At 47.1% G+C, this 23353-nt stretch overlaps 1 protein-coding gene and 2 long non-coding RNA genes across 7 annotated transcripts; 1 reads left to right on the top strand and 2 right to left on the bottom strand.

The window, feature by feature from the left end:
* Positions 1-205: 205 nt before the first annotated feature.
* abcc5 (ATP-binding cassette, sub-family C (CFTR/MRP), member 5) lies at positions 206-20417 on the bottom strand. 5 transcript variants are annotated; one of them, XM_025898183.1, is made up of 32 exons: positions 20202-20417; positions 19302-19433; positions 18270-18367; positions 17964-18057; positions 17736-17891; positions 17512-17656; positions 17201-17434; positions 16940-17113; positions 16265-16412; positions 16036-16184; positions 15843-15950; positions 15571-15734; positions 15291-15486; positions 15110-15181; positions 14895-15019; positions 14698-14770; positions 14420-14623; positions 14147-14337; positions 13994-14116; positions 13768-13913; positions 13480-13649; positions 13247-13393; positions 12990-13119; positions 12626-12908; positions 12360-12546; positions 4131-4220; positions 3719-3908; positions 3428-3587; positions 3272-3350; positions 3059-3172; positions 1279-1443; positions 206-1140 (listed from the first exon to the last, which is right to left on the bottom strand). In XM_025898183.1, the coding sequence occupies exons 2-32, from the start codon at positions 19355-19357 to the stop codon at positions 1039-1041; spliced, it is 4473 nt and encodes a 1490-aa protein (XP_025753968.1). In that variant the 5' UTR covers positions 19358-19433; positions 20202-20417; the 3' UTR covers positions 206-1038. The 5 variants fall into 5 exon arrangements, with proteins under 5 accessions (XP_025753968.1, XP_025753967.1, XP_025753970.1 ...); XM_025898182.1 differs by having other exon boundaries at positions 20217-20416; XM_025898185.1 differs by lacking the exon at positions 17964-18057 and having other exon boundaries at positions 20202-20413.
* A 1134-nt stretch (positions 20418-21551) lies between these two features.
* Positions 21552-22778, top strand: LOC112842135 (uncharacterized). Its single transcript, XR_003213807.1, has 2 exons — positions 21552-22084; positions 22346-22778. It is a non-coding gene; the product is annotated as an uncharacterized LOC112842135 (long non-coding RNA).
* Positions 22779-22900: 122 nt separating this feature from the next.
* LOC112842136 (uncharacterized) lies at positions 22901-23353 on the bottom strand. Its single transcript, XR_003213808.1, has 3 exons — positions 23201-23353; positions 23088-23120; positions 22901-23009 (listed from the first exon to the last, which is right to left on the bottom strand). It is a non-coding gene; the product is annotated as an uncharacterized LOC112842136 (long non-coding RNA).

Raw genomic sequence — 23353 nt, 5'->3', positions numbered from 1 at the left:
TTGAAGACAATGTTCCTCTGATTGGCTGCTTCTCAAAAACAGAAGGTCTGTCGTACTGCAGGTGGGTGGAGCCTCTCTGTGACATCATCCAGATCCAAGAGTAGAAAAACCTGTGATGTAAGTTTTCAGAGGAGCTTGAACTCGTTAGAAACTTCAAACGTGAACATCGAGCAGTGACCACATGACAGGAAGTAAGGAGGACAGGTGGAGTTAAAGTCAGTAGTTTATTTATAGGAACAGCTACAGAGACACGCTGACATGTGCACAGCCCGAGCTCGAGCCCCGCACGCTGGAGTCAGCATCGTTTTCTAATTTTCACATTAAATAAAGACGTTTAAGAGAAAAAGAAACTCCATAAACGGAGGAAACAGAAACATCAGGCTTAATAAATCACTGTTTTCATGTGCATGGGCACTTCCTGCGTGTTCTGCAGTAAATATCATGATGTCTGATCACAGAGCCACCAACACGAAGCCTGAGCACAGCCGCTACGCAAACACAAAGCGGCCGCGCTCTGAGATTAAAAGCTGCATTTTTCACTGATATCAAACAAGTTACAGAGTCATTAACAGTCCAACCGGACTAATATGTACTTACTGTGCTTCTCCTCTAGAGGGCAGCACAGGCTTCACTTTACGAACTAAAAATCAAATCTACACAAACGTGCAAAAAAGAGACTATAAAAATGTAGAGAAGCTCACGTGTGTCAGGTTAGAATAAAAACAGTCCTCTTTACATTCTGAACAAATTCATAAATAGCTGATCAGCTTCTGGATCAAAGGAAACCGCAGTCGAGGCGAAACAACATCGATAAAAACAACAGAGATTAAAGTACAGCGTCCTTTAGCCCCACCCACCAGACAACATGTGACAGATGTTTAAAGCACTTCAGTGAGCACAGACCTGCTTCACATCAGGTCATAAAAACGACGGTCACATGATTCGAGAGAAGAATGTCGCAAAAAAGCAACAGTAAGTCAGAGCGATGCCCGCGAGCGCCACCCTGAGGTCAGTTACAGTACAGCAGCTTCTTTGTCCTCATCCTCGCACCGAGATCTTGTTTTCCACGGCGGCCAGCATCGAACACAGCCGTGAGTTCTCATTGGCCAGCAGTTTGGACGGCTCGTCGAACTCCACCACCTGGACCAATCAGAGACAAGGAGGCAGAGCAGGTAGAGTGTTAGCGGAGCTAACCTTCAAACTAACGTGTGACTGAAGCCTTAACCTGTTTTCGCTGATCTGCTCACTAACAACCAGCTGAACACCTATTGGCCGTACCTGCCCCTGGTTGAGCACCATGATGCGGTCGGAGGCCAGGACAGTGTGGAGGCGGTGAGCGATGGTCAGGGTGGTGCAGTGGTGGAACGAGCTCCTGATGGTCTCCTGGATCAGAGCGTCTGTCTCGGCGTCCATGGCTGCAGTCGCCTCGTCCAGGATCAGTACCTGAGAGAAGAACGAACCGGTCAGAGACAGAGGACAGGCCAGGGGTAGGGATGGGTATCGTTTAGGTTTTATCCGATACCAGTACCAAACCGGTACTTTTGAAACGGTTCCGGTGCTTAAACGGTGCTCGAACCGAATGAAGAATGAAGAACACACACTTTGTCCAAAAACCTCTCATGTTTAGCTTTTTTTTGTAAAACGATAACAATGTTAGCCTTTTCTGCAGCTGTAGGGCATATATGAGCTGTGTCCCAAAACGTCGGCTGCATCCTCCGGAGGCCGCATTTGAAGGCCGATTACGTCACAGCCAGGCGACGAAGGCTGTCCCAATTCGTCGACTCCTTCAAATGCGGCCGACAAATGCGTCCTTCATTTCCCCGAATTTGAAGGATGGGTTGGGTGTGTCCTTCGTGGCCCACCATATCCCAGAATTCATAGCGCGGCCCAGCCAAATTTCAGCTGCCAACAATGGCGGCAGCTACTAAGTTTTAAAATTAGTCTTATTAATCTTTCTGGGTCACAAAATAAACTTTTAACATATTTTCAGGCGAGAAAGTAGCTGTGTAAATTACAAATATCTGCTCGGTTTATCAAAACATCACATATTTGCAAAAGTGCGCCGAGGTTTTCGGAGACGTCTGTTACCCACCCGTTCGATAGCAAGCCGGGGGGTTCAATGGTCACTCCAGCCGGCGAGAGCAGCGGACTCCCGGCTTCATCGTTTTCAGACCCCCGCTCTTTCGCTACTCAGGTTAAACATTAGTCACTCGGATAACTTAAAAATGTAATTGTTTGGCTTTTTTCGGTGTTTTATTTGTTCCGGAGTAAATCGGTTTGGCTGAGATCAAAGTTATTAGATTATTAGATTAAATAAAACTTTATTAATCCATCGGGTTGGTTCCTCCGGGATTTTCACACAGCTGAATAAACGTTAAACAGAAAACTGATTAAACAGACGTGTGAGACGGTCGAGAATTTACGCCAGTGTCCTGTTATATTTTAGATAGCAAGGAGCAGACGGCCGAGTTTATTAAACTCCACCCACACAGCGGTGACGCAGATCTGAAGGCTAGACCGTCCCATTTCACAGCCTCGCACTTCCGGCCTTCTCAGTCTTCGAAGGACCCGGCCCACGTAGACCGCGAAGGCCGGGTCCTCCGAAGGATGCAGCCGACGTTTTGGGATACAGCTATGGTCTCACTCTTGGCTGGAAGCAGTGCTTAAACAATGGAAAAAAACAAACTTTGTCCAAAAACCTCTCATGTTTAGCTGTTTCCCACTTTTTCTTTGGTCACTTGAGCCTTTTTGGCCAGGGTGAAGGGAGTATCTGCCATCAAACAAGAAGACAGCCGCATGTAACTACGACGGTGTTTGCTAGCTCACCTTGCTCTAAAAGAACGTACGTACCTGGCCCCGCCTACTATCCTTGGAAAGGTAAAATGATTGGCTAGAATCCAAAGTGTATGACATCTCAGGAAAATAAAGCACCGAAATGTGCGCTGCTTTTCGGTCTGGTTACTACTGTTTATGTCAGACACCGGTGCCATAATGGCACCGGACACCGGTACCCATCCCTAGCCAGGGGCGGAGCCACTCTGACCTCTAAGGTTCTCACCTTGCACCGTCTCAGCAGCGCTCGGGCCACGCACAGCAGCTGACGTTCCCCCACCGAGAAGTTTTCTCCGTTCTCCACCACCTCTGACTCCAGCTTCAGGGGCAGCTGGGACACCTGAGGAGCACATGACGGTCAGTGATGTCAGCGTTACGAACACTTGTTGCTGAAGAAGAAGAATGGCGTGTGGTAAACAGGAAGCACCGTGACACTCACACACTCCTTCATGTGACTCCTCTCCAGGGCGTCCCAGATCTTCTCCTCACTGTACTGGTTAAACGGGTCCAGGTTGGACCTGAAACACACACATAGTCTGAGTGTGACACCTCCTCATGGGCGCGAAGCGCCTCAGGTGCTCTCAGGTGCTCCTACCTGACGGTGCCACTGAACAGCACCGGGTCCTGAGGGATGATGGACAGTTTGCTACGAAGGTCGGCCAACCCGATGTCACTGATGTCCACGCCGTCGATCAAGATGGAGCCACCAGAGCACTCCACCAGCCGGAACAAGGCCACGCCCAGAGACGACTTACCTGCAGAAACACGGCAAGCATCAGCACACCGCCCTCTACAGGCAGGGAGCGGAACTACACACACACACACACACACAGACACAAACACGCACACTCTCACACACACAAACACACACTGTCTCGGGTCCGACCTGATCCGGTTCTGCCAATGATCCCGACCTTCTCCTTGGGTCGGATGGTGCAGGAGATCTTGTTGAGGACCAGAGGGAGGTTCTCCTGGTACCTCATCTCCACCTCCTTCATCACCAGCTTCCCTTCCTGCGGCCAGTTGGGCGGCGGGGCTCGACCTTTGACCCGGGCCGGCGCCTCCTGGGACAGGGACTGAGACACAGACGGCACATCAGAACCAGAATCCGACAAAGGTAGGAGATCCAGGTTAGAGGTATCGTTGGTCCAGCAGCTTCATTTCAGATCGTGTTAAAAAAACTGCGAGTGCTTTTAATTTGGAGGAATTTTAATACGACCAAAACTGAGCAGAACTTGACCGAGTGTAGGCCCAGCGAGGGGCTTGGGTGTGAGCGGCAGAGCGAGGGGCAACGATACCTGGATGTAGTGATGGATTCGTTCAACGGAGGTGAAGCGAGCTTCGGTCTCAGAGGCCAGGCGCACCGTGAACTGGAACAGACCTGTTAACTGACACATGATCCTCCACTCAGTGTTACTTCATTTCAAACACAGCACGGTTTCACAACAGCAACATCTCACAGAGCATCACACTGCCATCCTCAGCGAGGAGCACCTGGTGACAGCGGGGAGGAAGAAACCTGTGTTGGATTGACTGTCCGTGAGCAGCGAGGTCAAAAATACCCGGTTACCTTAAAGGTCCTGCAATCAACCAAGTATTAATGTTAATGTCACACACGGGCTGCTGTTAGCTGTCTTTAGCTCTAAATCAGCCAATGAAGCAGCCAATGGGAGCAGAGTAGCTCACTCTGCACACTGCTGCAGGTCATTATAACTGTAGAGCAGGGGTGTCCAAACTTTTTTCGCTGAGGGCCACATACATAAAAATATAGGAGGGGCTGGGCCACTTACTAGAAATTAGGTATATAACCTTAACTGTAGTGTATTAAAAATCATTTAAAAGTGGTCAAATGTGTTATATTGTTGAATATAATTAAAGACAAAACTGCCTTCATCACAGTTTTCCATAAATGGATCTTTATTGATTTATTCAGAAAAAGCTTTGGTAGCTCATTCTCAGAACAGCAGCAGATTTCTTCTTAGAGGGAATATTTACAGCACAGAGAAAAAACAATAAAGGGGAAAATGGGACGGGTACATTTCAAGTTTGTTATTTACGTTATTAGGCTTAGCAACACACCTATTAACGTTCGTTTGAAACGGTTATCAACATTAACAGACTGAACTGGACTTAATAACAGGAGTGCATATAATTTTAGTCAATTATTCTGGTGAGTATCAGCTGCGCTGGGTATGTAAATCGGGCCATCCAGCTGCGGTGCTGATCGTGGCAAAAATCCGGACAAATGTCACTTGACCAAGGAGCAAATCTGCATCAGATGAGATCAGCTGACTTTGCGTGTGCGTGCGCTGTGCACAGCGGTGTTTACTCTGTGTGTTAACAAGAAAAACGCATATAAGAAAGCGGTGCGCAAAAGCAGGGTAGTGACAGAATTGATGCGCATTATTGATATTTGAAGCATGTGTACCTGCACATTAACACACGGGTACTGTGGAAGATATTTTTACTCACCTAAAGTGCTCGTGCTCTCGTCCACTCCCCGCAAAGAAATTAGCAGCTGTGCGGCGTCTGTGGCATCGGTGCTCTCATCACATGCGATGGAGTAAAAATCAAAAGCACAGCTTTATCACACAGTTGCAGTTTAATGGTGGCTGACGAGTCTGACGTTGTTGAAGTCCTGCACTTTTTCCGGGCGCATTATTTCGGTGACTTTAACGAGGCAGTGTTTTATGAGGTCTCCATCTGAAAAAGGCTTGCCGTGTCTTGCGATGAGTTGGGCGACCTCATAGCTGCTATTGGAGCCCTTTCCTGGACAATTTGAGCACGAAAAAAAAATACTGTTGCTGACCCCGCAGGAGAGCTAGCATTTGCTTTAATTTCTGCTCTCGCTCAGCACCAGTGTAGGATGCATAGGCCTGATGTTTGGTTTCATAATGACGTCGTAAATTATACTCTTTCATAACTGCCACAGTTTCAGCGCAGATCAAACAGATACACTTCCCCATGAATTCTTTGAAGAAATATTCACTCTCCCACCTTGTCTGAAATTTTCTGCATTCACTTTTTATCTTTCGCTTCTTTGGTTCTGCCATGTTTAGTAACTTGAGAGTAAATTTCTTCTGTGATTGTCCTTTTTGGTGGAACAACTGCCTTGATCAACAGCAGCTCCCCCTGGTGTTAAAACTAAGAAGTGCAATACACTCAAGCAAAAGTTGGAGTGCGGGCCATATTCTATTCAATTTATAAAATTACTTGCGGGCCAATTAAAACTGGACCGCGGGCCGCAATTGGCCCGCGGGCCGGACTTTGGACATGCCTGCTGTAGAGAGAGAGAGCGAGCGCTCCATGGAGGTCTCGTCTCATAGGATGAGGATGATCCTGAGGAAGGTGGATCAGCTGAGAGCCGTGGAATAGAAGAATGGCTCCGTTCACTGCAGTGGAGGGTGTGTTTACAGCAGTGGCGGTCATGGAGCCTCGCAGCAGTTACCAATGTTAGCTGCACCACAGAGCTACAGCACCACAGAAGACCATTAAAAGACAAGTCTGGTCTGGAGACCAGATCGCGACGATCTAACTTGAGACTTGTTAACCTGCCCGAGGACGCAGAAGGAGAAGATGCGTGCGCTTTCTTGGAAAACTGGCTACCAGAGGCTCTGAACTTGGCGCCGCTACGAACCGCTCTGACGCTGGAGAGAGCACATCGGGTCGGCCAGAAGAATATGTCAAATACCGCTGCACCAAGGACTATGATCATGAAGTTTCTAAACTACAAGGATAAAATGATCGTGATAAGAGCTGCCAGGACAAAGGGACAGATTCTTTTCAAGAACCGCCCGGTGAGATTCTATGAGGACTTAGCGACTGGAGTACACAAAAGACAGAAAGAGTTTGACGCCGTGAGACAACAGCTTCGCTCCATGGGTATCCGGTACGGCATGATTCCTCCTGCGCGACTGATAGTGACACATAATGGACAGTCCCGCATCTTTAACCTGCCAGGTGAAGCGGAGAACTTTGTGAAGGCTCTGAGGTCGGAAAGTGAACCGGGGTGAGATGATGTAATCATGGTCATACTACAGTGTGCTGGCATGGAGGGATGATTACTGAGCTTTAAGTTTAGAAAGAAGTGAGAGGGAGAGAGAGAAAGACCAGTTTGTTATACTTATTTGTTTACTGGTCCGGAGGCTTACAGCCACTGTTAGTACCCTGATTTCCTTATCGTATTCAACAACGAGTTTTTTTTTTTGGTCGCATAGCGGGGTGGGGCAAGGGGAAAGTGTTCAGGCACAGTCGGTTCATCCTCGCTTTTGGGTGGAACAACCTTTAGCTGTTAGACAGGTGCCAATATGTATAGGGGGAGGGAAATGGGTGCCCAAGTTCAAGTTAAAGGGGCATATTCAGTATTCATTGCTATGGATGTGGTTTTTGACATTCAGGTATTATTTGTTTCTCTGTCCTTTAATATCTCAAATGTGTTGGGAAGCTCATTCAGTGTTATATGTTATGTCTGGTGGGATAAGAATTAAAATTTCTTCTTGGAACTGCAGAGGGCTACAAAAACTGGATAAGGTAAAACAGGTAATGTCTAGACTGAACTCTATGCACTCTGATATCATGCTGCTGCAGGAAACGCACCTGTTGTCTAGTCAAGAGGCGAAGATTAGGAGGAGGTGGCAAGGCAGTATATATTCTGCGCCCTTCACTTCTCAGGCAAGAGGTGTTATGATCTTGATCCGCAAATCTATACCATTTCAGGTGACAAAGGTTATTAAAGACAAGGCTGGGAGATATGTTATTTTACAGGGCACTCTTATTACGGAAAAAATAATCCTGATAAATATCTACGCTCCGAACATTGACGACCCAAAGTTTTTTCATAATCTTTTTCTTACAGTATCATGTCTGTCTGGTAGCCTCATTATGGCAGGGGATTTTAATTGTACGTTGAACCCAGAGTTGGATAGGAGCTCGGGTACTGATCTCTCTCATCCTAAAAGTAGGCAAACTATTCAACATTTTATGAAGGAACTTGATCTGAGGGATATTTGGAGGGATATGAACCCTAAGGTCTTAAAATACTCCTGCTATTCACATACACATAAATCATACTCGCGTATTGATTACTTTTTAGTTTCTACCAATTTGAGCTATAAAATAAAGGACTGTCACTATGATAATATTTTAATATCTGACCACTCACCAAACTCGTTAATATATGAAGATCTGAGACTGAAGAGAGATCCCCCTAGGTGGAGATTTAAACAAAAGTGGCTCCTGGACTCAGAATTTACATCTTTCATAGATAACCAAATAAACATTTTTTTTGATACTAATAGGGATGAAACATCACCCTGCTCAAGATGGGAAGCTTTTAAGGCCTACATAAGGGGTCAGATTATTAGCTTCACAAGTTATAGAGCAAAGCAAACTTATCAGAAAACAAAAAAGTTGGAGGCAGAGATTGAGGTGCTTGAGGGAGAATATTTTCAAAGTTTTTGTCCAAGAGTCCATCAAAAGCTTCTGTTACTAAGAACACAGTATAATGAACTTTCTGCTTCTAAGGCAGCCTCACATCTTTTACGTCTTAAACAGACACTCTATGATCAAGGGGAAAAGCCCGGGAAATTATTAGCCTGGCGCCTCCGCCAATTACAGAATGAGAAAAACATTGCCTCAGTTGAAAACAGTGACGGACAGGTTATTGTCGACCCTCTAGGAATTAATGAAACTTTTAAGGTTTATTTTGAAAAGTTATATAACTCAGACATAACACACATGGGACAAGAGCAAGATCTCTTCTTGGATACCCTTCAGTTGCCCAGCATTTCAGGACTAATGAGCGCAGATCTTGATACACCTATAACAAAGGAGGAGATATCTGTAGCAATAGACCATTTGAAAGTAGGTAAAGCCCCAGGCCCAGATGGGCTGCCGACAGAAATTTATAGGGCATTTAAAACTAAACTGCTGTCCCCTCTTTTTGACATGTTTTCGGATTCATTTGAAAAGGGAATCCTTCCGGTTTCATTAAGAGGGGCCCTGATAACTTTATTGCCCAAACCTGGTAAACCGTGCAATAAATGTGGTAACCTAAGACCAATAAGTCTTCTTAATGTGGATCTCAAGATACTTTGCAAAATCTTGGCTCGAAGACTGGAGAGATCTTTACCTGATCTAATTACCTGTGATCAGAATGGGTTTATTGCGGGCAGACAGGGATTTCACAATGTGAGGAGAGTGTTGGGTATTCTTCATAGTCAGGAGGGAAAACCAGACACTGCTCTACTATCATTAGATGCCGAAAAGGCCTTTGATAGAGTTGAGTGGCCCTATCTATTTGAAATATTAAAAAGATTTGGCTGTGGGGATAATTTCTGTCGGTGGATTAGACTTTTATATAATGAGCCTTATGCTGAAATACTGACAAATGGAATTATATCTAAGCCGTTTGAAATTAAACGGGGCTGTAGGCAAGGGTGCCCTTTGTCTCCTTTATTGTTTATTTTAGCAATTGAACCGTTTGCCATTGCGGTGCGGTCCCATAAGAGCATAACTGGTCTATCGGTAAACCAACAGGAACACAGAATTGCTTTGTTTGCAGATGATGTTATTCTTTTCTTGAAAATGCTGAAGGAGTCTATCCCAGCCTTGCTGGATCTACTACACGTATTCGGACGGATATCAGGATATAAAGTGAACAAAGAAAAATCTTCACTAATGATACTTAACTCAGGAGAGAGGGAGGGTGCTGGAAATCCTTTCCAATTCAAAATGGTAGACTGTTTTACTTATCTGGGGATTAAGATAGTGCCATGTTTGAGAGATATTGTTGGAGTTAACTACACCCCTATGGTAGACTCAATCACCTCATCCCTAGATAGATGGAAGCCCTTGCCCTTGTCACTTATAGCGAGAATTAATGTTCTCAAATTAAACATAATGCCCAAACTTTTGTACCTGTTCCAGAACATCCCATTGTCACCCCCTGCTAACTTATTTTCACACCTGAAGACAATTTTTGTACGTTTTTTGTGGAATGATAGACGACCAAGGCTCCGTTTATCACTCTTGTACTTACCGTATGACAGAGGAGGCCTCAAATGTCCCAATCCACTTTGGTACTATTGGGCAGCCCAATTGAGGACTATGATGTATTATTTTACAGATAAATCCCCCCCGCCTTGGACAAATATGGAAAACAGTTCAGTACCTCTTCCCCTTCCCCAGTATCTATACTCAGCGAAAGTCAAAATGTTGAAAAAACAGACAAAAAATCCTATAGTCAGAAATATGATTATGGTCTGGTATCAGGTTAAAAAATACCTGGGTGAACCCACCTCCTTCGCACGCTTTAGCCCAATATGGGGTAATCAATTTTTCCCTCCAGGCAGAGCAGACCCTGGTTTTAGGAAGTGGGCTGACAAAGGCTTAAAGACAATAGGGGATCTCGCGGGATCAGAGGGTGAGATTTTGATGTCATTTGAGGAGTTGATTTCCAAGTATGATATCCCATGCAAACATCGGTTTAAATATCTACAAGTGAGAAACTTTATTAGATCATCTCAAAATCAGTGTTTGTCAATCCCTCCGTTTTCCACTCTGGAAACAGAAATGAAAAGAGATTGCTTTGGAAAAGGAATAATCTCCAAATTATATAATATGTTAGTAGAGGGATCCCCTGAATCTTCTTTGGGAAAACTTAATGCTTGGAGAGAAGATTTACGGGAGGACTTATCCTCCGAAAACTGGGAGGAGGCATGTGCTGAAGCACAAACACAAACTACCAATACTCGTCTCAAAGTATTGCAATATAATTGGCTAATGAGGACGTACGTGACTCCAGAAAAGCTTAATAAGTATAATGGTGATACCCCAGACTTGTGTTTCAGGTGCGGTGAGGAGAAAGGGACGTTTTTTCACTGTGTCTGGGAATGCAATAAAGTACAACGGTTTTGGAAAGAGATTAAACAAGCTCTGGATACTATATTGGGTACACGATTAGCTCTTGACCCTAAACTTTTTATTTTAGGGTTATATCCTGATGGACATCTTATGTCTAGAAAGGTAATTACCGCCCTGGACCTATGTTTACTGCTGGCAAAAAGAGTCATAGCACTCTCATGGAGGAAGACCAGTAAACCAAAATACATTAACTGGATTAAGGAATTGTCCACAACTTTGCCTATGGAAAAAATTACTTACATTATCAAGGGGAAACTACCACTTTTTCAAAACATCTGGGGTCCCTTTATGCAATATATGGGAAATATGGATCTTGGCAGTATGGTGGATGGGGCAGATGGGGTGTAAATGTTGGTGGTCCTCTGCAGTTTCCTAAATTAATGTTTTTTATACTTGATCTTTAATGCTGTGTGATTTATACATTTGAGTTTGTAACTTTGAACCATGCACAATAGTGTAACCGAGTTGGTGTTGAGCAACCCTTGGAAATAGAGAAGCTTATTATTATTATTATTGTTATTATTATATGTATTTTTATTTTTTTTTGGGGGGGAGGGGGGGGGGGTTGTGTTTTTTTTTTTTTTTTTCCTTTGTTTGACTAAGTTATTATTTACGGGTCATATAGTTTGTACTTCCACTTCACTGTTGCTCTCTAACATCTTATAAGTGTTTGATTTGCCAGGGAGGGCGAGTGACTGTTGTACAATAATTTAGCTGCCCTGGATGTTCCCTTTGCTGTGGAAGCACTCCAATTTCTGTATGTAATTTTGAAACGCAATAAAGATATTGTTGGAAAAAAAAAAATAGTCAAAAAGACAAGTCTGTGTGTTATCAGCACATATCCAGCTGCCTGATTAGCACTCGCAGGAACTCTGTGAAGGCTACATGACCCTGTGATGACCCGAACTCTGAACCCACGCCGACAGGACTCTCAATCAGCCCAAAAGCACTCAGGCAGGGCTTGTTAATGAGCTGAAGGCATCTGGCTCCACAGCCACCAAGAACACCATTGCTAACACACAGACAACATCCTAATGATTCAGAGAACCTTGGAAGAAAGTGCTGCTGTCAGATGATCAGCCCATCCCTACAGTCGGACACGGAGGTGGCAGCATTCTTTGGTACGGGGCTGATGGATGGAGCCACGTACCGTACAGTCTTGGACTAGAACATCCTGTGTGGGGATCTGAAACTGAAAGAATTTCTGTACAAAGCAGTGGGCCAAAATCCTTCTGAGCTGTGTGCAAAGCTGCTCACCAACTACAAGCAACATCTCACTGCTGTGCACCAACAAGGCTTTCTCCACCAAGTGCAACTCTCCCTGACACGTTATACTGAGCTCTCATGTTTCTCTCACTAAAGCTGCAGGTTTCCGTAGTCTGGTTTGTGCTTCAGCACATCAGCTTCAGTCGAATCAGCCGTGAGCACTGAGCCAACAGTGCAGCTGGTTTTCTTCACAGAGCGCTCTCTGACAGCAGCTTAGCATCGATCTCGACTCTAACTGTCGGTCATTTTCATGACCTGGACGACCGTTGGACATTACTCCACCGATGACCTGTAACGCCATCACATCACATCTGCAAAGGCTTAAAGGTTAAAGTTACCTGCACGGCGTAGGAGATAGCAAGGCCGGCGTAGGCAGGGGAGATCTTTCCATGCATCAGAACCATCATCAGAGCTGTGATGCTGATCAGAGCCACACTGATGATGTCCAGGCGCACAGCCAGCCACCGCATCGCACAGCTGAACAGGTAGAACGGGGCCTGGTTCTGGTCCAGCAACACCTGGTACCTGGAAACAACAGCACAGTCAACAGTCACATCTACATCCCTGACGTCAGTGTGGGTCATACGGTCGGTCCGACCCAGACCTGTGCAGGAAGTCGCGGCCTCGATCGTAGGCCTGCAGTGTGGCCAGGCCGTGGATGCTGGAGGTGATGTGGGACATGAAGGGAGACATTGTCACATTGTCCAGCCGCTTCAGCTCCCGGATGAAGACCCTGGAGATGCTGTGGAGCACCGCAAAGAGCAGGACCAGAGGACCCACGGCCACCAGGAACCACGGGAAAACACAGCTGATCACGCCCAGGCAGAAGAAGACCAGGATCACGTTCTGGATGAACATCTCCGCTTGGAAGGGCAGACGAGTGTCGACTAGAAGGAAACAGAGGAGACCGGGACTCGGTTAGACCCTGGACCCGAACAGCAGCTCAGACCCTCCAGTCCCACCGTCACCTTCATCCATGTCCTTGGAGAAGCGGTTGAGGATCCGTCCCGTGGGAGTCGTGTCAAAGAACTTCATGGGGCAACGCAGGATCTTATGGAAGAGCTCATCATGCAGCTTAGAGGAAGCTCGGAGGGTTCCCTGAGGAGAGACCACAAAGACCACGCTGTAACAACAGGCTTGCTGTAACCATGGTAACCAGTATTTTACAAGCAGGCTGATAGCAACTGCGGCAACAGGCCAGAGTGGACCTGGGCTGAACTCTGACCTTGACGAAGGCGACCCCTCTGATGAGTTTGAAGAGCAACATGACTCCCATTGAGGAGGCGTAAATGGCGGCGTACTGTTGCATCATGGGATTATCTCTCATGCTGATACTTACTGTCGAACTGTTGCCAAGGGTTACCGTGGTGTTCTGGGAAAAGCGGAGAAAGAGGAGTCAGAGGGAGAGCAGGGGACAGGAGGAGGTGAGAGGCGGAGAGCAGATAGGAGGAGACGGACCCCGCTGCCTTGATTGATCCAGTAACTGAGCCACCAATGGCAGAAGGCAGAGCTTCCCACATTCAGGACAAACAGGGCCACGATCAGCAGGCAGGAGGCGGAGCCACCACATGCTGACATGTACACCTGGAACACAGGCCACACCACGGCCCCGTACTGCTGCTCCTCCCCTTTAGGGTCACATGACCAGGAAATGGGACAGAAACAGAGACAGAAGGTCGCTCCTTTAATTTACCTGAACGCTGTGTCACTAAGAAACTTTCAATAAAGCAGATTCAAAAATCCTACCGTTGTCCTTGACGACCGGGATGTTCTTCTTCACTGATCCTGGTTTAGTGTCCGCTGATTTCCTCTGAGAGCCGCCATTCTTCTTGCTCGGAGCCTGAAACAGGTGAGACAGAGACATGTGAGATACAGACAGGTGAGACAGAGACATGTTAGATACAGACAGGTGAGACAGAGACATAAGATACAGACAGGTGAGAAAGACAGGTGAGACGTGAGATACAGACATGTGAGACAGGTGAGATACAGACAGGTGAGACAGAGACATGTGAGATACAGACAGGTGAGACAGAGAGATGTGAGATACAGACAAGTGAAACATGTGAGATACAGACAGGTGAGAGAGAGACATGTGAGATACAGACAGGTGAGACAGAGAGATGTGAGATACAGACAGGTGAGACAGAGAGATGAGCTACAGGCAGGTACCTCAATGTGTGGTTTGTCTCCAAGCAGGAAGAGGTTAAACATGGCGGCATAGTCTCCACTGAGTTTCATCAGGTTGTCATGGTTACCCTGTTCCACAATACTCCCCTCTCTCATCAAGATGACATCATCACAGTCCACCAGATACTGCCCCCCCCCCACACACACACAGAGGTCATTTCCATGGTAACCACCTGCAGCAAAGCTCAGTGGTGGCGAGCATGCTCACCTGCAGCTGGTGGGTGACGAAGATGACGGTCTTGTGGCGAAGCTGCTTCCTGATGGCGTTGTGGAAGATGTGGCTGGCCACGTGGGTGTCAAGGGCGCTTAGCGGGTCGTCCAGGATGTAAACGTCCCGGTCACTGTAGAGGGCGCGGGCCAAGCTAATTCGCTGCCGCTGCCCACCACTCAGGTTGGCACCACGCTCTCCGATCTGATTGGAGGAAAACAGCAACATAGCATCCAGAACCTTCTATCTACGCACAGTTACACAGGAAGTGATGTCACCTCTGTGAGGTCAGCGCTGGGCAGAAGAGCGAGGTCGGGTCTGAGGCAGCAGGCACTGAGGACGGACTGATACCTGCAGAGAGGGGGCGGGGTTAGTGTGGAACAACAGAAGGGTTTCTGTTGACTGGGTGATGTCACTTCCTATTTGGCGTCCTGCTCAGTGTGTCATGTGTGATGTGCAGGTGTCTCTGCCTCACCTGTCCTCCTGATACTGCAGCCCAAACAGGATGTTGTCTCTGAGCGTGGCGTTCAGGATCCAGGCCTGCTGGGCCACATATGCCAGCCTTCCTTTGACCGCCACGCTGCCCTCCAGCACCATCATCTGCCAACACGTCAATATTTAATAATTGACCGATAATCGCCAACAACCAACACTGATCACCATGGCAAAAGCAGGGAAAGGAGACATCACCTGTCCCAAGATAGCTGAAACAAGCGAAGTTTTTCCACTGCCGACACTCCCACAGACGCCGAGCAGCTTCCCCTGAGAAGACAGACAGACAGGTGTGAGTGATGCCCCACCCCCACACAGGCTCAGATGCTACTGATGCCACGCACCCACTTGGGCTAAGGTGTGACTGATTGGTGGATACCTGCTGGATGCTCAGGTTTATGTTGTGCAGCGTGCTCTGCAGCCGCTGAGGGATGGAGGGGGTGGGCAGCAATGGAGGACACACCTCCCCGTCTTCCTCCTCCGGACTTCTCTCCTCTCCTCCTTCTCTTCCTCTCAGCAGGGAGTCCTTCACATCCTCCTCGTCCTCTTCCTGGATGACGGCCGAGTCTCTGCACCTGGACACCAGCAAACACACACCTGAGTGCATCAGCGATCAGGGCAGATCAATACAGCTGATCAACACGAGCTTGTGGGTTTACTTTTCCCTCTGTCGGTGTCTGCTGGCCCCTCCCACACTCGGACTGGGTTGAGCGCTCTGTCCACCTCCTTCCCACGCCAGACTGGCACCGCTAATCTCCACGGCAACCTGAGGGTTGGTGGGCAGCGCTCGGACCCCATCGACCTCAGGCAACAGGAAGAGACTCTGAGGAAGGAGGGCAGGGCATAGATGAGATCAGGAGGCACAGGTGTATGCAGGTGTTCCTGTGAACATGCAGCATGCAGGCATAGGTGCACGAAGTCAATAGCCAACCTTGAATCTTTCCACAGCAACGGAGGCCTCGGACAGCGACTTGACAGAGAACGGTGTGACCTTCAGGGCAAAGGTCATGGCGTTGAACACCGTTACCACGGTGAAGGCCTGGATGGGTGACGGGAAAGGGCATCTGTTATCATACCAGACTGTTAACAGGTAACCGACACAGAGGGGAAATGAACTGCGGTACCTGAGCAGCTGTCAGGTCGTATCCTAGCAACATGTGGGCGGAGAATGTCGCCACGCTGGCGATGACGACAACGATGGGCGCCACGCCCACTGTAATGCTCTGGAAGTATCCCGTAAGCTCAAGGATCCTGCGCTCCTCGTCCCGGATCCCTGAGAGGAAACACAGACATGATCAGTGTGCGGCCGTGTTACCGTGGCGACAGCTGAGCGCGTGTGAGGTGAGCTCGTACGGTGGACGTCCTGCGAGAAGGCTTTGACCCAGGCGTACATCTTGATGAACTTGATGTAGCTGAGGATCTCGTTCATCTTCTGAACACGCCTGTCGGTGACGGCTGTGCCCTTCCTCCTGAAATACGCCGTCATCCTCGAGCTGAACATCTAATGGCAGATCAATACATCGCCATCAATACACTAGATCAGGCTGTACAGGTGCGCCTGTAGCACGTCTGAGGCTCGTTTAAGGACAGAAACAGCTTACAGTCACAGCGCCGTCTCACACTGCCTTTAACCCTTTCACACATAGTGGTCACTACAGTGCACAGCTGTTTAAAGGCTGTTTTCTTGCATTTGTGTCAGTGTTGATTCCATACTTGCACATAAACCACTACATTGGACACTGATGTGTCACTCCACACCCTGCCACCCACTCCAAAGGTGATGTTGTGGACGTGTAAAAAAGGCTTTGAAAAGTACATGTTTAAAAAATGAAGTTCAAAAATCTTTTTTTATGCCTAAAGGTGAATAAAAATACTTAAGAAAAAATCTTGATTGCGGTTGTCATGATTCATGCATGAAAGGGTTCAAGAGTAATCATTTAGAAGAACACAGGTGTAGTCAGGTGAGCACAGGCGGCTCACAAAAAGTCAAAGACTCGGTCGGACTCAGCGAGTTTTAAAGGTACTGACCATGGTCGGGTAGAAAAGGATGAAGACAGTGGAGCCCAGCAGAGAGGTCGGTCCCAGGATGAACAGATTGTAGGCAACACCGAGGACGGCCACCAGGGGGCCTCCTGCTAGCAGACTGCCCACGGCTGCTGCCTCAAACATCCTCTGACCGTCACTGGAGCACATGTTCACCAGCTGACAGGAAGGAAGCAAAAGATGACAGCAGAGTGAAAGTGAAAACAATAAGAGTATTAAAGTCAGCACACAGTCAGGTAACCACACCTGTCCCACAGACTTGTCCCTGACGCTGCGCAGACGCAGGATCTTCTGGAAGGCTAGGCTGAGGATGGCTCCCCTCAGTCTGGTCCCGGTCCGGTAGTTCAGGGCCCAGGTCAGAGCCAGAGACCAGGACCGCACCAGCTCCGCGGCGAGGAGACCCAGAACCAGCAGCAGCCCGTAGCCCAGGTCGGCCTCCTCCTGCTGGGTGTACTCGAGCAGACGCTTCACCACGAACGCCTGTGGGGGGCGGAGTCACTGATTACACCATGGCAGTCTGATGGCAGTAAAGCAATTGTGATTCTGGCGGTTCTCACCGGCCCGCTGAACCCAGCCACCTGAGTGACGGCGAGGCAGAGGATGGAGAGCAGGAGGCGTCTCCTACAGAACGCCCAGACAACTGAACACAGAGAGGCGCTTGTGCCCTTTGACCTCTGCTCCTCCTCCCAGAGAGCCCACAGCCTGTGGACACACAGTCTCACAATAACACACACATACAGACCAAAGGCTTTGAATACACGCTTTCACTAGCTCATCCCACCTCATGCTGTTGTCATGGCAGCTTTCCCGCTGCGACACAGCCCAGACATCGTCCAATAGGAGCTGTTTCTTCCTGCGGGCGCACATGGCCAGAGGAGTCAGCCAATTAAACGTCATGAAGGAGAAGAACCCGGCACTGTCGACGGGATGATCCCACCTGAGGAGAAACACACAGTTGAGTGCACCTGCCTGCCTCTGAGGGATGTGTGATGCTTTGTAGAATGTATACCTGAGCTGCAGAGGGTGCAGATGAGGACTGTCAATGAGCAGCTTGTCAATCAGTGTGTAGCCCCGCCCTGAATCCTCCCCTGCTTCCTGCTGCTCTGTGACTCATATATGACGTCATATTCACACTGTGGGCCACACGAGTCTCTGCCGGGCCGATTACGGCCCCCGGCCTTTATTTTTGACAACCCTGTAAGCGTTATCTCCAAATGTTTTTTAAATCACTTCATGCTCACCTGCCCCTGTGTCCTCACAATCATAGCAAAACAAATCTGTGTGTGTGTGTGTGTATGTGTGGGGGGGATGTTACCTGTCATCCTCTCCACCTTTGCTCTGTTCTTCATCTTTAGCTCCGCCCTCCTCCAGCTTTTCACAGTGGCAGTCAGTCGATCTGTCCTCCAGTGAAACCTGACCACGCACACACACACACACACACACACACAGTAGACACCTTTAAAACTTCTACAGTCTCTGTGTCTTCAGCATTTAAAAGTCTAAAACCCAAACTGGTCCCCAAACACACTGACTATATACACAGAATAATGCTCTCTGATTGGCTGTCAGCGGTTTACTGCAAACCTTCAGGTAACCATGGTAACAGGACCAATGTGTGTCTCCTTGTGTTTCAGGACTAGCATCATGTGACTGAGGGTCCTTAAAGAGAGACAAGTCTGTGTGTGTGTGAACTGCAGCCTCCTCTCTGAACGCGCTCACTCACAGCAGCTCCCTCAGCAGCAGAGCTGCATCTACTGAGCACGTGCAGAGCTCACGTTCCTGCCTCGTGATGCCCACACACATCACTTCCATTCACTCGCCCTCGGCCAATCAGGTGCCTCATAGCCCCTCAGACTCAGAGCCTCAGCCAATCACACAGCGGGGTCCTCAGCATCAGGAGTAGGCGGGGCTTCATTATATAAACAGACGGCAGCTTTGTCTGTTTTTTATTCAGCAGTGCAGCAGAAACTTTTATTTTGAAGCCGACGCTCACGTTTCCTGGCTGATTTCTGATCACATAATGTATTGATTGAATCTGATCAGTTATTTATTGATTACTCAGATATTCTGGTCCGCAGAGGCTTTCATGAGTTCATCAGGCACACTGATGAACACTGATCGATCGCTTTGGCCATGATTTCTGGTGCAGTGGTCACTTTATTATGAACACCTGGAATGTCCATTGGTGTTCCTGCTTCCACTCTGACCTGGCTCTGGGTTTTTCCAATGATCAATAGGAAGTATTGATCAGTGATCGCTGCTGAGGTGACCTGGCTTCACTGCGCTCCCAAATTCAATATCGATGCAATAATGCTGCGCTCCTGAGTGGCTGTGCTCAAGTACTGACCTGCGACCCCGGCAGAGCGCTGCAGGAGGACCCCGACTCGCTCTGTCCAAAGTCATGTTGTTTCATCTTCTATCAGACCACATGGGACCGTGACCTCTGACCCCGCAATGCCAACAACCTCAGGAAAAGCTCCTGAAGACAAAAACACGTACACATTAAAAACACTGCAGTAAGACTATTCCAAATATCACATCTAGCAGTACTACCAGTGATGCCAAGACTGCAGTACGATCTGTGTAATTCCTGCAGTTGTGCCAGCATAAATATCACAGTAATACTGCAATAAATACTACAATAATACTGGACTACATCCTGTAGTAATACATGAGTAAATACTGTCTTTACAGTGATATAAATACTGCAGTACAATCTGAAAACGCTGCATTACTAGTTGCACTGTACTAATTGTACTACTACTGTAGTAATTCTACAATAAATACTACATTAGTACTACAAAAAATATTGCAATACCACCTTAATAAATACTCCAGTAAGTAACTAAGTAAGAACACTGCAGGAACATTTGAACAATTACTACAATAATACTTCAAATACTGTAAATACTGTAGGAACGCTGCTACTGCCTTTAAACCAGTAGGAATACTGTAGTAGTACTGGTTTAAATACTACAGACTCACTAGTATAGATACTGTGATAGAATTAATATAAATAACACAGAATTATTAGAATCAATACTGCAGTATTAATGCTATCAACACTGCTATTGTACCAGTATAAATACTGCAGTAGTACAGGTATAAATACTGCATCTCCTCCAGAATAAGGTGACGGGCTATGGCTCCTTCACAATAAAAGCCTGTGATGCTGGCGTTAGAGAACAGGCTGTCCTCGCGCTCGGACACGGGCAGAGAGGAGCTGCTGCCAGGTGTCCGGGCTCACCTGTGCGGGTCTCACCTGTCCTGTCCGTCCGTTCCACAGTCTGTCCGCGTTCCCGGCGTGAGCGCAGCCTCGGTCACTGTCCTCCTTCAGGTCCGCGGATCTTCGGTAACTGAAGCTGCGGCTCAGCAGTAGCAGCGATGATGCGCGGGGTAGCATGGGAAATGGAGTTCAATCCGACCGAAGGAAGCCCCCCCCCGCCCCCATGACGTCAGCACCTACACTGTCGAGGGCCCTCAGCCCTCAGTCCGGTCTGTCAGGGCGCTCGCGCTAACTGATCAATCCCACAAACCTCATCCTGGTCGTCTGAGTCACGTGACAGGTGCTGTCACGTGGGTACTGGGGGGCACACCTTCACAGTACATTTACTGGAGTACCAATGTACAGGTTTCGTGTACTTGTGCTGTATTTATATGTCAAAAACTGTGGATTTGAAATCTTTGGTTTTTCAGTGTGATCACATCATTACAGTTCAGCAATACAAGTTAGTAACAAGTACAGACTACAACCATGTGACCCTTCCAAAGAATCTCACACGTCGTTCTGCTGGTGATAAAAACTCCTGTTCTTTCTGTGACCCCAATTCAGGGGTCCAAATTCATGCGCTGCATCCTCCTGAGGCCGCATTTGTAGACCGATTACGTCACAGTGACGCGCCGAAGGCTGTCCAAATTCGGGTTTTTTTGTTTTTGTTTTTCAAATGAACTTTATTTAGAACAATAACAATGACAATCTCAAAGAGACAAGTGACATATTGAATCATCCAGAGCAGGGGTCCGTTCTTCGTACCTCGCTAAGTAAGTTAGCCGGATTTGATTGTTGACGATTTTGCGTGATCTTGGATCGTTCGGTTCTCCGAAGCTCATCCGGGACTTGCTGTCATAGCAACAGATCCGTAAGCGTAAACCTGCTCGGGAGCAGGCTTACTTTATGTAAACAGGATTAGATCGCGGCCACTCAGGTATGTCCGCTTCATTTATACGAAGCAACAGCGATATTTCTCCACTGTTTCTCCATAAATAAATATTATCAATGTAACTAAAGATAATGCAGCATTTGATTCTTTTATTGATGTCATACAGATACATACAGGTCATTTCCGAAAAAAAGGGAAATGTACTATTAATCATTCTATTACATGTAGTAGACCATGTCAGATGTAATTCATATTTTAGAGTAGTAATAGTAAATTACTACGTGCAATCAAGATGAGAGACCACGGCTATAAAAGCGAAGGTGGATTTGGGAAGTCTGTCGCAGCCATGTCCTGTCCGTTTGTACGCGAGCAACCCATTGCGGAAGGTGCAAGATTGATAAGGAGAGTTTTCAGAATTCAGTGGATATTGTGGGATAGACGGGATCCTTTAGCTCAGCGCGACGGTGTGCTCATAGAGAGATATCGATTCTCCCGTGAGGGTATTATTTACTTAACCAACTTGTTGGATCCTTATGTTAAGAGTTCCACTCACCGTAGTCGGGCATTAACAACTGCACAAACTGTGTGCATTGCCTTGCGTTTCTTTGCGAGTGGCACGTTTCTGTACGCTGTTGGAGACGCAGAGAACATTGACAAAAGTGCTGTCTGCCGTTCCATTCGCAAAGTATACCTGGCACTCAAGCATTTCCTGGGTGTGTTTGTGGTTTTTCCAAGCCACTTAAGACCACAGGTTGTCAAACAGGGCTTTTTTTCTATTGCAGGTACATTAAATTCGATAATGAATGTGATGCAATCATGACCTATGTCTGTAACTATAGCTCGATTGTCCGCAGGCTTCCCTAATGTGATTGGTACCATAGACTGCACACACATTGCGATCAAGGCCCCCCCAGGCCCCAATGAAGGGGATTTCGTCAATCGAAAGGGGGTTCACAGTATAAATGTGCAGGTGAGTAATACTAATATTTTAGATGGTAATATATAATGAAAAGGAGTGTGTTCACATATAATGAAATCTCTTAGATGGTGTGTGACTCTATGTGTCATATCACAAATGTGGAAGCTAAATGGCCCGCATCAGTGCATGACTCAAGAATTTTCAGAGAGTCAGGGTTATGCACATTATTTGAGCGTGGTAAGAAAAAGAGACTTATTTTGATATGTCATACTTATTTTGGGCCTAACATAACAGCATTTCTCCATTACACAGGGGCCTACGATGGGATTCTCCTTGGAGACAGGGGTTATGCATGCAGGCAGAACTTCCCTGACCCCAACCCTGGGCCACGAACCCGCTACAATGCAGCTCTAGCCAGGACAAGGGCACGCATTGAAATGACCTTTGGGCAAATAAAGGGAAGATTTCAGTGTCTGAAAAGTCTGAGGGTTGCACCTGACAGGGCATGTGACATTATTGTTGTATGTGCCGTACTGCACAACATTGCCACCATCAGAAAGGAGAGGACTCCTGTGGTGGAGGTGCAGCCTGATGATGACCTCCAGCCAGTGCACTTGGACCAACCTAGTGGCAGAGCTGCACGGGACAGAATTGTGCAACACTATTTCGAATATTAAAAACATGACAAAACATATTTTTCATTGAAATTTATTTGAGCATCTTTTTCTGTCTCATCAAAAAAAAAGCCAGTCATCATTTGCCAGGAAAAAAATCATATATACTGTATCACGCAAGGTCATCAATAGTGCTCTTTTTACTTACTCTGAAGTTCCTTTTGAAGCAACTCGATTTCTAGTTGAACTTTTTGCCTCATTAGAGCTTGAAGTTCGATTTCACCTAGAAGCTTTTGTTTCTTTAGCTCAGTATACTCCATTTTTTGCTGGAGACTTCTCTTATAGAGCAAACGAATGTCACCCTGTTTCAATTGTAGAGACAACATTTAACGGTCAATACATGTCATATAGGAAGTAAAATTAATTACAAGACTGCCCACCTCTGTATCAGGCCTCTCTGCCGGCCTCTTTGCCTGCAAATCATACTGCAGTCAGAAACACATAGAAGTACACAAGTAGATACAAATTCAGGCCAAATTATGCATGCACTTACAGGGACTTCCTCCAAACCAGAGTCATCTGACAGGGTTGCTTCACTGTCCTGTGCAATGGAAACAAAATGGTGTTACAAAGGGATGTGGTACAGCCTATTGGTCTAAATAATTAAAAGAAAGATTATATATATATTAGAGATGGACCGATCCGA

Source organism: Oreochromis niloticus, linkage group LG14, assembly GCF_001858045.2.
Source record: "Oreochromis niloticus isolate F11D_XX linkage group LG14, O_niloticus_UMD_NMBU, whole genome shotgun sequence".
Taxonomy (NCBI): Eukaryota; Metazoa; Chordata; class Actinopteri; order Cichliformes; family Cichlidae; genus Oreochromis; species Oreochromis niloticus.
This window is presented reverse-complemented; position numbering and strand designations above follow the sequence as displayed.